The sequence below is a fragment of the Medicago sativa genome, chromosome 4 (assembly GCF_051527215.1).
Source record: "Medicago sativa cultivar Bolivia chromosome 4, Bolivia_mono, whole genome shotgun sequence".
In the NCBI taxonomy this organism is placed as follows: Eukaryota; Viridiplantae; Streptophyta; class Magnoliopsida; order Fabales; family Fabaceae; genus Medicago; species Medicago sativa.
This window is the reverse complement of record NC_140752.1, coordinates 12,821,373-12,836,439: the sequence shown is the minus strand read 5'-3', so window position 1 is coordinate 12,836,439 and position 15,067 is coordinate 12,821,373. Positions and strand designations below refer to the sequence as shown.

The 15,067-nt window shown below is 34.0% G+C and overlaps 2 protein-coding genes and 1 long non-coding RNA gene across 4 annotated transcripts; all 3 read left to right on the top strand.

The window, feature by feature from the left end:
- The first annotated feature begins 3,652 nt into the window (after nt 1–3,652).
- Nucleotides 3,653–5,542, top strand: LOC146926428 (uncharacterized). The gene is made up of 3 exons (XM_085706908.1): nt 3,653–3,694; nt 4,593–4,919; nt 5,019–5,542. The coding sequence occupies exons 1-3, from the start codon at nt 3,653–3,655 to the stop codon at nt 5,274–5,276; spliced, it is 627 nt and encodes a 208-aa protein (XP_085563034.1). The 3' UTR covers nt 5,277–5,542.
- Nucleotides 5,543–6,256: 714 nt separating this feature from the next.
- LOC146926427 (uncharacterized) lies at nt 6,257–9,180 on the top strand. 2 transcript variants are annotated; one of them, XR_015008125.1, is made up of 4 exons: nt 6,257–6,945; nt 7,054–7,214; nt 8,666–8,731; nt 9,118–9,180. It is a non-coding gene; the product is annotated as an uncharacterized LOC146926427 (long non-coding RNA). The 2 variants fall into 2 exon arrangements; XR_015008124.1 differs by lacking the exon at nt 9,118–9,180 and having other exon boundaries at nt 8,666–8,840.
- A 2,206-nt stretch (nt 9,181–11,386) lies between these two features.
- LOC146926426 (uncharacterized) lies at nt 11,387–13,924 on the top strand. Its single transcript, XM_085706907.1, has 3 exons — nt 11,387–11,392; nt 11,781–11,986; nt 13,465–13,924. The coding sequence occupies exons 1-3, from the start codon at nt 11,387–11,389 to the stop codon at nt 13,922–13,924; spliced, it is 672 nt and encodes a 223-aa protein (XP_085563033.1).
- Nucleotides 13,925–15,067: the final 1,143 nt, after the last annotated feature.

The following is a 15,067-nucleotide window of genomic DNA, read 5'->3' as shown; positions in this document are numbered from 1 at the left end:
GGTAGAATAAAGCAAGAGCAATGCAAAATGAGCATAGTTAGTGTAATATGTACCCTACATTGGTAGAATGAAGCAAGAGCAATGCAAAATGAGCATAGTGAAATAATATTACAAAGGTGTACAAATTGCTAAAAAAATATATGGAGGTCCTAAATAAAAAATATGAAACTGAACCACACCTATCATTATGAGGTGTCGGCCACTATTATTACTCTTAAAATGAAAACACACCAGCAAAAAAATAAAAAATAAAAGCATTGGAGTAACCAAAAAAAATTCAAGGCATTGGTGTATTAACCATCATTTCTACTCAACCATCACATTTCTGTCAGCTTAATTTTCGATCAAATCAACTTGCTGTAGAAACAAATATAGCAAAAATGACCAGATGACTGATACATTCATATAAGAATAATGGCATATTATGAAACATCAAAGGATGTCCATAAACTGGATACTTAGAACAAAATGCGGGAATGGTTGAAAAAGAAATATAAAGGCTGATAAACCGTTCAATTTGCTTGTTTACCACGTGAATTAATGTGTGTGGGAAATAAACAGTTGTATGACCCAATATTCTATCCCATATACTGATAACTGAAATTCATTGGAAATTCCCTATTAATTAGGCGTGAGCATATACCATTTCCCAATTAAACAAAAATAATAATTGCATTTTTTTTATTTTTCCTTCGTCATTTTTTTTCCAGCATTTGAAGCTCAACCGTTTGTATATATCACTTCCAACAAAATAGGGATTAAACAGCCATAAAAGCTCAACCGTTTGGATTTATACGCAGTAAAATCATTTATAAAATAATTTTATAAATGATTTATATTAGTTTTTGTTGGAACATGTGTGGAAATTGAGTTAAAAAGACTAAACACAGATTCTCATGTTGGGTAGAACTAGTGTTGTGTGAATTGAAAAAAGTGGAAGTCCCACATCGGATGGAACACACACATTAGTAGTGTTTATATAGTGGGGGTGTACCTCTAATTAATGGGGGTACATAAGCACTAGAGAAAAAATATATATTGATATATATTTTATTATTTGGAAATGATAAATTAAATAATTAATTTAATCATTATTAGAAAGTGCTTTCTTAGTCCCCAAGTTTTGCTAAAATATTTTGGTACATAATATAATATATTTTTGTACTAAATTTAATATATTTTAGTACTCAATTAAGATATTTTTATACTAGATCTAATATGTGAATTACTTAATCGCAAAGTAATATGTTACTTGTTCCCAAAGTTTCTCATATTACTTGTTCCCAAAGTTTCTCACTTATTAGTTGTGAATTTTCTCTATAAATAGAGAGCTCACACAGTGCATTCCACACACCTTGTCGGGAATTCTTTTCTTCTCCTCTCCCTCCGACTTGTGTTAACAAGTTTCTTCTGCTTCTACTCCTTTCTGTCCCTTTCGGTTTCAAATAGAGCGGTTACGTACCGTATCGAGTGGCTTCAATCAATCGATTGAACCATATTTTTAAGAGTGTTCTTAAGACCATAGTCCCTTTTCGGTTTAATGTCCCTTCGGAATTAAGAATGGTTTTAAGTTCATAGTCCCTTCGATAATATATGTCCCTTCGGAATAAAGAGTACTTTTAAGATCATAGTCCCTATTTGGAATAATAATGTCCCGTCGGAATAAAGAATGATCTTAACGGTATATAAATATTATAACAATATTTTTCTATTTGAGGAGAAATGGTGGTAACACCATATTTGAGTGGTCATAGTACCATATTGATAGTTTGGAGAGCTTAAGGGTTAGAATGGTGGAAACACCATATTTGAGTGGTCTTAGCACCATAATAGAATGGTAATAATACCATATTAAAGTGGTTTCAGTATTAAAGAGTGGTCTTAGTACCATATTTGAAGGTGTAATTCTCGAACGGTTTTCTACGGTACAGTAGTTAACCGCACAGTTGTAGCTGGGCTTGTTTTATCCTGGAGGCGGCGTGGTTGATAGTCTACCTTGCACAATTTTGGGTAGTGCCACGAAACGTCTTAAAGAGAGCGACCTGGTCGTGACTCAACCTAGTAACAACTTCGGTAGAAAATAGAATTTGGAAATCCAAATACAATAATTTGGAAATCCAAAAACAACAGTTTTTCATGAAACTTAATAGTTATTAACAAATTATTACTACAAATTATTCATTATATTAATTTATAAAATGAAATATAAATCATGTTTATCAGATAACTTAATATTAATAACCAACAAACTATTGAAGTTCCTTAATATTATCTTTGATACCCATGTTTATCAAATAACTTGATTTCAATCCAACTTACATATTTTTCTTTTCTCTTTATTATGTCACACAGATTAAAGCTTAAAATTAAGTTAAGTCTATTTTTTTTGTCAAGAAGTTAAGTCTATTTTAAAAACCGGTGGAATAATCAGTTTTAATTTTTTTTGTTTATATATTTTGCTGATACGTTGCATTATAACACGCATCTATTAAGTTTAAATTGGCATCTGGATAGCTTTATACTATCACCAGGTGTGCACATGCCATTGATATTTTATGGAATATGAATATAACTAACTGATTGCATTCAGTACTCTACACATTCATTGCTTTTAAAGGTGCAATTTAAAGTTAGAACGTTGTCTGCATATCAATAACCCTAATCACGGTTCTGGATTTTTTTACTGATTCAACCATGTAAAATGTCATCTACTTTTAGTTTGCTTATATGAAAATACTAATTATTTAAATGTAAATTGAAATAACCAAAACATGAAATAGCAAATTTGATAACACAAAACTGATGCTTCCTCACAGTGACAACTGAAGCATCTAATGTTTAACGTATAACAGAAAAAGAAAAAAAAACATAAAAACGCTGGACCATTAGACAACCAACTAAAATGAAAAGAACACCAAAATAGATCATCCAACAAAAGAAAAAAACATGGAAACTCCATCCCCAATAACTCCATTGATCCTTTCCACCAAAACTTCAAAATGATTGTTCTTAGGATCAACTAAAGTTGCAAAACGATTAATCTAATCGCCAAAGTCAGGAGTAAACATGCTCTATAGCTGCAAAGCGCCCTAAGACAACAACAAATCCAATTAGAATATTTCATAAGAAAAAATGAACATAAACAGGCTGCATATAAGAAAACATAACAAAACGCTCTGTCAGACACAAAACATGAGTCAGAATAAATCACAAACATACATCCTAAAAAGAAAAAATTGTTATTTATATCTTATTATACCAAATATCCCTTGCTAACATCATCCTCTGTTAATTTTTTCACAATCAAGCTGGAGATTTCCAACAGGGTGGCGATAAGAGAGAGCTTCTATATTGGGTGGGAGATCCTCGTTGAAGTGTGGATGAACAGAGGATTGGTCAATGACAAATCGCATGGGAGGATCAAGGATAGGACACCTAACATAAATGTTAATAACAAACTCAGAAAAAAATGGATTTCAGTTAGCATGAATTGATATTTGAACACCAGTTAAGCAGTGGAAGGACAGAAGACTTTTGGAATTTTTTTTTTTTTTGAAGATATGCAAGTGACGATTGGGATGGCAGGATTGCCATGTATTTATAGTACAAAAAAAGTTGTAGAAGGGATGCCTTGGAAACCAACATACGTAAGATGATTGGCTATGTAACTGAGTTTGCATGGGATATGGGAAAGGTCAAATTTAATAGCATGAAAAAAAGTACATTGACCAACACTCCCCACTTATTCTCACGCGGCCTATTAGGGAAAAATCAACAATCAAGATTTGAATTTCAAAATGGGGATAAAATAGGAGGGAAAAGTGGTAGAGTTAAGTGACTATCATCACTTACTCTTAAAGCTTATTAGGTCTAGCTTATCCCTAAACCTAATTTTTCCCTCTAATTCCATGTCATTTAATGCTAATCCCTAGAACCCTAAAATATTTCCCTCTAACCATTTCAAATTTGAATTTGCTATTTTCCCTCCCATCATTTTCTAGGTTGTTGAACGTTTTATTTTCTAGGTTATTAATTTTGGTCTGAATGTTTTATCATTTTCAATGTATTCCTTTGGGTTATAATTAAAACGACCCTTGGCATAATCCATGCAAGATTGAACAGATATCCACACATGCAAAATTCTGTTTCCAAAGCATAGTTATCTACTACCCCAATGACCCATACTTTGCTATATAAATAAATGCCAATCGGACTTTAACTATCTCCTTCATATCCCAAAAAACACGTCCTTATTTTGCTGATGTCTGGAGGGAAGATTGAGACCTTGCTTGTATACCATTGTTTGTCTGGTCTGTAACACGCTGCTTTCATATCTGTTGTTTTTTAAACTCTTAATTTGTGCGTAGCCTTAGTCTTTTTAATTTTATTTGACAGTTCCTTTGATGGCTTATCCTATTTCTGAGATGGACTAGGTTATCAACAAACTGAGATTGAAGTACATGACTTTCATTGTTGTTATAGGGTGCTGTTATGTTGCCAAACATTTTTGGAGCTGATTTTGGAGACAAGATTCATTGTTTTGTCTTCTTGACTGACCCAAAACACAATCAATTCGAAGTTTGTGTTGAGAGAACCAATGGTTTGTTCTTTTTCTCCAAAGGCTGGAAGGCGCGCTGAAGGATTTTTACGGGATTGGATTGGGTGCATGGATCACGTTGATTTTTGCTGGACCAGGACAGTTTGCAATTGCCGTGAAGGATAGGTTTGGGAAGAATGTTAGGTGTCCCGTCTTTGAACCTCCTATGAAATTTTTCATTGACAAAACATCTGTTCAACCAACCTTCAATGATGTTCTCCCTCCCTTAACTGCTGCTCTTTCTTATCGTCACAATGCGAATAACTTGACAATTGATTTTGTGAAAAAATTGGATGAAGATGATGTGCACAAAGGGTTTTTGGTATGAATGTTATTTTCGTTAAATTAGTGGAGTATACTAAGATTTGTTTGTTCAGTGACTAATACGAATTTCTTTTTGTGATTTTTTTTACTTTAATAGATGTTGAAATATGAAGGACGCGTTCAGCAGATTATTGACATGGCTGCCACCACCGTAAAACTGGTGGATGACTGTGGAAATGAGTGGGACTGTGTTTTGATGTTTGGATCGACTCCGTATGAGAACTGCAGGATTGGTGGGAGCTGGAAGCGTTTTGTTGATGCTCGCAGAATTTTTGAAGGTGTGAGGATTAGGATTGGCGCTCCGGTGGTTGGAAACAACTCCACTCTCTATGTTAATGTGATCGAGAATTGCTGAAGTTGGAGTGATGGAAGATGAAGTTCAGTGTTTTGGTGTTCAAGTGTCTTTTTTTTTTTATTGTTGTTTTCGTTTAATGAATGTTGGCCTTATTTTGGGATGTGTTTGCCTTAATAATGAATGAACAATGGTAGTGTTTGGCAACATTTCTTTTTAGTTTAAGTCTGTATTTTGGTTGGTTGTACGATTGGAACGAAAAATCCAAGATCAATTGAGTGACGTTTCTGTTTCTTTATAATTCAATGAGTATGTTCTTTAGTTATGCACTGATGTCTACATTGCTTTTTTTCATTTTCTGCAAACAAGCATAGTAATATTTTGACCAGACATTTAATTAGCGCTCATCTATAGTTGTTTTGCGATTTAAGTAGCATAATTAAACTATTGGTCAAGCAGCATGGAAGCAACGAAGAAGACAACCAATTATATGATTTTATCAAACTAAATATGGTCTGATCAATAAGAATTAATTAAGCTATATGTATTGTATCCAAGATAAACAGGTTTTATTAATATTTATTTTAAGTTTGTATTTGTAGAAAGCATATATTATTAGATAGAGTCTATTTTGTATTTGTAGAAAGCATATATTTTAAGTTGAAAAAAAAGGCTGATCATTGAAAAACAATGGTAATGAATACTAAGCATCCTGCATTTTACGTGATTATTTCCACCTGAAGAAAGTGAATAATTCAAGGTTGTTACTTTGGCAAAAAAAAGTGTATTTAGTGGGTTAATGAACAATGTGAAATCAGTTAGTTAATTCACTTTATGCATTAGAATAAAATTTGGCAGCAAAACTATTTACTCCATTTACAACTAAAATTCATGGCTGATTGTGGAAATTCACTTTATGATACTCCCTCCGTTTCAAAATGAGTGTCGCTTTAGCCAAAAAAAATTGTTTCAGAATGAGTGTCGCTTTCAGTTTCCAATGCAATAAAAACTTTTTCTTTTCAATTGTACTCTCCAATTAACACTACAAGAAAATCAGCAAATTGCGACACTACATCTGCGACCCCTACCTTGTAACTGCCTCAAAGTGCACATTTGCAACGGTTGTTGCGACTGTTTGGGTGAACTGTCGCAGCTTTCTTTGTTAAATTAGATTGTGACTATTTGGGTGAACTGTCGCAGTTTCTTTGTCAAATTAGATTGCGACTGTTTGGGTGAACTGTCGCAGTTTCTTTGTTAAATTAGAGAGCGTGTTACAATTTCATTCCCCGCTTGTACACTTTCCCCAAATTTTCATTCCCCGCTTCTCACTTCCCCAAAACCCCCAAATCTCCATCTCACTCTCAAATTTTTCATCTCACTCTCAATCGTTATGCCTTCTCACTCCCAAAACCTAACCTAACCTAGCTGTCACACTTGCTCAAGATTCAGATTCTTCTCACTCACAAAACCTAACCGCTTTGAATCGGTTCAATTGATGCTACAATCGGTCACAGTGAGGGGTTCGCTGGTGGAGGGTGGATAAGAGTCACAGTATACACCGCCGTGTGTCTCCTTTGTCGACTCCGACAAAACTCGTCCGAGCACCATCGCAGGTTACCTCAACTGCGAAACAACACATGCCCCTTTACCATTTTCGATCTTTGTCGTGAATCAACCGATTAAAACTGAACAGCAAGAACTTGTTTTGGTTCCCTTTCTGCAACTCGTTCGGGTATTTTCGATCTTCAATTTTCTTGTTCCGATTTACATTTGTTCATGTCATTTTCCCCTAATATAATATTTCTGAATCAAAAATAAAATTTGAAATTCTGAATTGCAGAAAACGGTGCGTTGCTATGGACCCATCTATAGTGAAGCTTCTCGAAGACGATGAAGATGAAACTATGCATTCAGGCGCAGATGTCGAAGCCTTCCAAGCTGCTTTGAATCGAGACATTGGCGAAGATGCTTCTAATTCTCACCTTTCTGATTCTGACGCAGGTATTCATTATTTTAAATTTTTCTGTTTGCTCGATAAATTCTTAATCACATTCATACATAGTGGTATCATGATTGCTTCATTTTTTTTTATTTTTTTAAGGAAGCAATAATTCATTCAGTCAATCATTACCAACATGGCCAACTTCGACGAGTGCAATTTTGCCATAATATTTTATGGTTAAAAGTGATGTAAACGTAGTAAAAGTGCTATCTAATGTGTATTTCAACTAGATGTATTTTCATTACGAGATGTAAGGGGGAAATTAATCTCCCTGTCAATCTGAAAAGATGTGTTAACCACCTTAGAAGTAATGTAGCTATCAAAATCAGCCTCTTTTGGTAAGACTAGATTATTATAGTCTTTCTAAAACGACCATATAAAAACTCCAAAATACGTAGGCTAATAAGTGGTAGTTACTCCAATGTTATTTTATCATTCAAGCCAAGCATGTAAGATGAGGTTAAAGAATTTAGCTTAATTGTCTTATGTGATGAATTTGTTCCAATAATGTTGAACATACTTACAATCTCAAAGCATATATATAATGTAAGATTTAGAAGATTGTGATAGTGTTGTCATTTTTGTGAAAGATAAATTATTAGCTTTTCCGTCTAGATAACTTCTCACACATTTTATCAAGATTGGGTGTTTTTTTGGCGTTTTATGGTGCTTTTGGGGCTGTTACTGGCAGCTGAGTGCTGCTGCTGTTATGCAGCAGTTCTGTGCCCAGTTTTGGTGTTTTTAGGCAGTTTTTTTTGTCTATAACAGCCCCTGCTGGGCGCTGTTTTAGCTGGCCAGGGCCGTAGGTGTTTTTGGTGGTGTTGCCTAGCTTTAGTCGTGAATGCTGTCCGGTTTTGGATCGTTGAGATGCACTTAGTTCGCTAGGAGGAAAAAGAGTACAAATAGGCACCATAAATTCAAAGTTGTTTGTTGATTGTATGGATGAATCCTTAGCTTGTTCCTGAATTTGATTTAACACCAGGGAATTATATAAGGTTTACTAGTGATTGGTTTTGCTTCGTAATTTTATAAATATAGATATCAGTCTCTAATACTAAAGTCATTCATGTGTGTGGCTGTCAATTACTTAAGGGCCTAATATATGTATATTATAATGTCAATTCTGTTGTGATTGTTGCTTCCGATTGACTTGCTTATCCAAAAGGGTATCACATAATGCTTTTGCTTTTGGATCTGTTGCATTTTTCTGTGAAATTTTGGTTTTTGATCATACCCTTTTGGTATTTGTTGCTACTATTTGGTGCTCTAAAGGTGTGTTTATGCGTTGTTAATTTGTGGTTAGACCAGACAACTTGATTAACATGGAACTGATTTCGTTAAACACTCACATGTTGTTGAATAATTTGTCAAGATTTTCGTATGCTAGTATTGAAAAATTGTCGATTTTATGATGACTAGAATAACTAATATGTGAGCACCATGATTCCAGGATGAAATGAAGCAACTAGCAAAAAGTGAGAGGCTAGCAGTTAATGTGTCAAATGCAGTTAACTTGGTACTATTTTCTTTATGAACTAAGTGGTTCCTAGTGATCTCTAACAGGGTGAAGAGTAATAGCATTCTACTTTGTGAAATATTTTGCACTGCTTATTCAACTTTCGGTATCTTTTTCTTTGGTTCTTTTACTGAACTTATTGGTTGAAACTTGAAAGAAGATAGCCTGACATGTTGCACAGGAATATCGTTTAAGAGTGTAGTTTCAATCAAGCACAATTATGAACACACTGAAACAGAATGAAGTGTCATTTCGCTGAACTTATCATTGAAATAAGCTCACTTATATTATGTTTTCGAGATTTCTGCTTCATGGATGATATTGTATTGTATATTCATTCATACTTATACTTGAGATTTTTTGTTAATTGATATACATTATGCCAGGGGAATTCAACAAAGTACAACTTTTTCACTTTTTTTGCCAAAAGGATTGTTTGAACAGGTAAGTTACTTTTAAATTTTTTGATTTTGATTCTTGGGAGTGTGATGCATTGAATTGGTTATTGAAAGCTTACAAGCTTGGGTTGCCATTATATGAATTGTTGCACTGTGCTGAAGCTTTATTCATCACCTGTTTTTCAAAGTACATAGGATGATTGTTGCAGATGGCATGCCTTTTGTCTTTACGGTGCATATATATGATCACTTTTCAGTTTTCACAATTTTTATGAATCTGTTTTTAAATATTTTATTAGATCTGTCTGGTTGGTTCTAAGTAGATGTTGTGTTAAGAATGCCACCCTAGTCCTGGAATATCATTTTTTTTAAAGTTACGTGATTGTTTAAGGCATTTTATGCTAGTTACTCTTAAATTAGCTTTCTTTCAATCATCATTGATGCAAAATCACAGTGGTGGAGTCCAGTGACTTTTTGATTTATTTGCCACAAATAAAATGGCTTTTGGGTATTGTTTTAAAATATGTGAATGTCGTGAAGTCAAAGCAATAACGGCTCAAAATAATTATACTGAATTGTATGAGTCAATGAGTTCAATCTGTTTCTAACTAAACAATCCTTTTATTTAACTAACGATAGAAATTCCTGTTTATCATGCGGTTCAGGAGGGTTGCTAATCTGTATTTTCTTACAATCTCTATTCTTTCTACCACACCAATCAGGTACGTATATGTTAGTTAATTCACAATTAGACTAGATGGTTGTTTTGCTACTCGCAAGCTAAATTGTGAGAAAAGGGTATACTGACTGAAGGGGAACAAGAGTAATTTATTTTCTTCAGTTGACTTCTTATCTTCCAGATATAGACTATAGTCGACAGTAGCTTTTCCAGCTCTTTAGTTCTTATTAGAAAGAACCATTATGTTAAGGCATTTTATCTGTAAACATGGGCATTCTTGATGCCAGTGCAGCCTTCATCAATGGTTTTATTATATGAGCCTCATTTTTTTTTGAAGATACAAGCCTCATTTTTATTGTCTGTCTGATTTCTTATTACTACATGACTACTTGAGTGCTTTCGTTGATAAATTGATAATTCAACTGAGTTACATTTGCTGAACTATTTGTAGCAAAGGTATATGCATCAATTGAGAGCAGATCATTAGCTGTGATTGCTTCCACCCTGGATTCTCTCTTGGATCTTTTGTCGGGGTTCATATTGTGGTTCACTGCCAATGCCATGAAAACACCAAACCATTTTCACTATCCAATTGGAAAGAAACGAATGCAGCCGGTGGTAAGTCTTTAAGTTTTATCAAGTGTAGCAATAGTATCCTAATGTCATGACTCATGAGAGCGAAAATGAGGCTAATTGGATATATATTTTTAAATAAAAATTTCAACGGTTAAAGAGTAATAGGGATTTAAATTGTGGATTGCATCACATGGGTGCAGCCTCAATATTGTGGTTTCAGCAGTGTCCACTGTTGCGGGTGTAAATCACAAAGAAATCCGTAATGTAACGCCACAACGTAGTGAGTGCAGCACTCGCATCATGCGGCAATTGACTATATATATTGCTCAAACAAATTATTTTTCTATCTTCCTTTTTCTTTATATCATAGATTTAAGAGGTATGTTAAAGTAATAGAAAGATGGTAATGAGATAGATGTGAGATTTTAGATGGAAAATATGAGATTTTAACTGATGCTAAGAAAAAATAGATTCACAACACAACTACTGCAATAAGCATAGCAACAGCTTCAATGCCCATAATGGCAATGCCTGCAATCGTTATCTCAACCGGAATTTAAAACCATGATACAAATATTGACTTGAGACTTTTTATGCAGGGTATCATTGTTTTTTGCATCAGTGATGGCAACCTTGGGATTGCAGATTTTGATCGAGTCTGGCAGGAAAATTATTGCAAAGATAATTGAGATTAGTACTTGTTTCACTATGAATGAGTAATCAAAGCTTTTGTTTATATTTCCTGAAGCTTTGGTTTCTTGTTGTACTAGTAGCTTCTGCATTTGTTTCCTATTTTTTGCGTTTTCTGGATTTTTTTTATTCCTTTTGATTCATTTTAGGTTAGATTCTAAAGTTTAAACCACAACTAATGGTTGTGGCTTAAGTGCTAAAGTTCACTCCCATGAGGTTTTGTGATAATATGGAATCCAGGTTTTGTGTTCATGCCTTGTATCAAGCATAACATAGAATCCTTGAGAATGCCTTAACTGTGTATGAGGCGAGATGGGGGTGTGTTTCTGTTTTGGTTGCGGTATCAGATGCAAAACCTGTTTTGCTAGTTCTATTTTTGGCTGGTTGGGAGTTTCTGCTATGGGCCTGTCGTGTTTTGGTGCCTGTGTGATTTCTAGGTGCCTGCGTGTTTTCTGTTTTGATTACTATCTTGTTTACAGGAGGCTAAAACTCTTACAATGTTTGGTTGAGACAAAAAATAGTTCATTGTTGATATGCATTTAGCTCTTTGTTTATTTGATAGCATTATTGTGCACAGTTTCCATACCCAAGTTAACTCCTACTACTTCCTATTTGTTTCCTTCTTATTTTCACCCTTTTTTCTATTCTGTAATGTCAAGAAACTTGCCTCAAGACTTCTGCTCATGAAATTGCAACTGTTTTCTAGGTGAAAAATCCAACAGCGAGAATTGAGCATGAGGCTAGTACGTCGAAAATTGGTGAAGATCAGTTATTTTACTTTCAACAGAGAGGAATAGACTATGAAAAAGCAATGGCTGCTATGATCTCTGGATTTTTCCGTGATGTCTTCAACAAGCTTCCCGATGAATTTGGCTCCGAGGTGAACCAACTCATGAGCTTGAAGCTTGAGGGGTCAGTCGGATAAACAGCTTGTTAGGCATCATTATTTTGAATTAGCTCAAGCCATTGGTTCTTAAAATTGTGGAAGTTTTCAGAGGTAGTGTGTCTGGAAAGATGTGTACATGATGTATATGATATGTATAATTTTGTCTGAAACATATATAGATTTTGTCTGGAACCATGCCGCAAAGAATTCATGAAACATCAAGTTTCAAACCTTAATGTATGTCTATTATTATTATAGTAAGAGTCTCACATTTGATGAGATAACGTCTGACGATATGTTTCGAGTATAATTAAACTGATTTATTTATTTTTTTAAAAAAAAATTCAACAACTGCGACAGTTCCAAACTGCTGCAATGTGATTTTAAAAATATTTTTCATCAATTGCGACTGTTATAAACTGTCGCAACACCCCTTTCAAACAAAAAAAAAAGTACTTTGCGACTGTTTTGAACTGTCGCAAGACCCATTGCGGCTGTTGCAGCGGCTGTTTCGTGAACTGTCGCAAAATGCTGTTGCGACCCCAACATCCCTAACAGTTCAAGAACAGTCGCAGATGTGAAATTTGCGACCCTTAGAACAGTCGCAATCCGTCATTTTAAGGGTCGCAAAATGCATTTTTTCTTGTAGTGTAATACTCTGCACACCACTTCCAATGTATTACTTTTAAAACTAACCAATAGTTAATAAGGATAATTTGGTAAAATAACCATTCTTTTTCTCTTAATCATTGCATTTCTTAATATGTGTGTAAACACCTAAAACGACACTCATTTTGAAACGGAAGGAGTAAGTAATATTAGTTTTGCTGCACTTATACGTGTAATGCAATAAAAAAATGTGAACTACCAAAACTTTTCTTTTTCTATTTATTGTTTGAAAAAAATAGTGAATTAATTAGTTAACTGCACTTACACAACTTTTTTTCATTTGCCTATTTGCTTCCCAATGTCATAATTAACGTGGTAACCAACAACAGAGTTTATTTCACATATTTGTTAGACTTCTCCACACTAATAATTTAAGGGCGGTTCTAACTTGTGCCCTTAGGGCACATGTTAAGAAAACCAAAATAGGAAATATTCTCTAAAATTGTGTGCATTCAATTCATTAAAAAGTTAAAGATTAAATGAAATTCACACATTCCAATAAACAATTTCTACTTTTGATTCATTAACTTGTGCCTTAAGGGCACAAGTTAACATTTCCCATAATTCAAATATGCTTATTTTGGAAAACTTGGATGACATCACTTTTTTTTTAAGAAGCTAAATTACTTGGATGATATCACTAACTTTCAAAATAGAGCTATATTAACAACTAAAAACTCCATTGTTGAGAAGATCAACGAACACATGTTGGATATGATTCCAGGTGAAGAGATGGTTTATCTTAGTTATGATTCAACAATCAAGTAAGGCAACAGTGGAGATGCGATTGAGGACGTCCATACACCAGAATTTTTAAACACTATTGTTGCTTCAGGACTTCCAAATCACAAGTTAAGATTAAAAGTTGGCGTGTTGGTTATGCTATTAAGGAATTTAGACCAACAGTATGTAACGGAACCAGATTGATTATAACTAGGATGGGTAAATTTGTGTTGGAGGGTAAGGTTATATCTGGAAGTAATGTTGGAGACAAAGTCTTTATACCCCGATTATCGATATCACCTTCAGATGTTCGTATTCCTTTCAAGTTTCAAAGAAGGCAATTTCCTATAGCCGTCTCATTTGCGATGACTATCAACAAAAGCCAAGGGCAGTCACTGGCACACCTCGGTGTATATCTACCAACGTCGATCTTTTCACATGGACAATTATATGTGGATGTGTCGAGAGTTACATCAAGAGAAGGGCTTAAAATACTTATAATCGACGAAGACGGTGAAGATACAGATGAGACATCTAACGTAGTCTATGAAGAAGTATTTCGAAATATTTGATATGGATGCATATCATTATTGTTGTTCTAAAATTCTCAAAAACCAATTAGTGTCGTATGTACTATTTTATTTCATAACTGATACACTACATTGTCAACTATATTTATTTTTTCCACCTTCAATTTAACTCATGGGCATCAATGTATGAAATCTTATAGCTTATAAGACCCGTGCGGCGCACGGGTCGGCTATCTAGTATATATAAATGTTAAACAGTGCTGATTAACCCTAATTCCGCCACTGTTTAACCTAATCCCGCCTTTTTTGAGGGTTTAAAAAATCTTTATGAAAAAACTCTTTGCAGGGATTCGAACCCACAACATTATGGTTCCATGTAAGCACTCCAACCACTAAACCAATAATTGTTTTTGTGATATAATTTTGATTCCACTACCTCATATCCAATACCAAACACCCTCATTAAAAAAACTAATTAATCCCTTTTTCTTTCTTTACAGAATTGAACATTGAACGGTTCTGAACCGTTATTCCTTTTATCTCAACCCAGAAGGCAACGGTTTCCATCCATTTCTTCCCTTTTTTCCTTCGATTTCTCCTAAAAATTGTGACTGTAATGCAGATTTCGTCCATACTAACTTATTAATGGTATGATCACTAAAATAATTTTGATATAAATCCTATTTTATTCATTTTGATTTTGTGGATTATGATTGTGTCAGTTTTGATGAAAGTTGATGGTTGAAATCCTATTATGATTGTATTGATTATATTGATTGTGATTGTGTCAATTTCCTTGGTTGTCAATGCTTTAAATAATAAGACACTTAAGGCTTTAAGTAATAAAACACTCATGCTTTAAATTGTAATGGTTACTATTGACACTTTCAAATCCAAATCATCCTACTATATGGAGACACTGGAATGGTGTCGTACTAGGACTGCTGCCATGGTTAATGATGAATGTTTCTATGTAGTTTACAAAGAAGTATTTTCGAATGTTTAATAGTTACTTATCTACTCTTTTTAGACTGAATGTAACTTGATTTGTGATATTGAAAATGATTTTAATTTGAATTATTCAATAATATAATTGTAGTATTTATTGAAATCTAATACAAAATACATTTATCTAATTTGATGTTTATATTGTCAAAAAAAATTGAAACAAACAAGAAATACCCG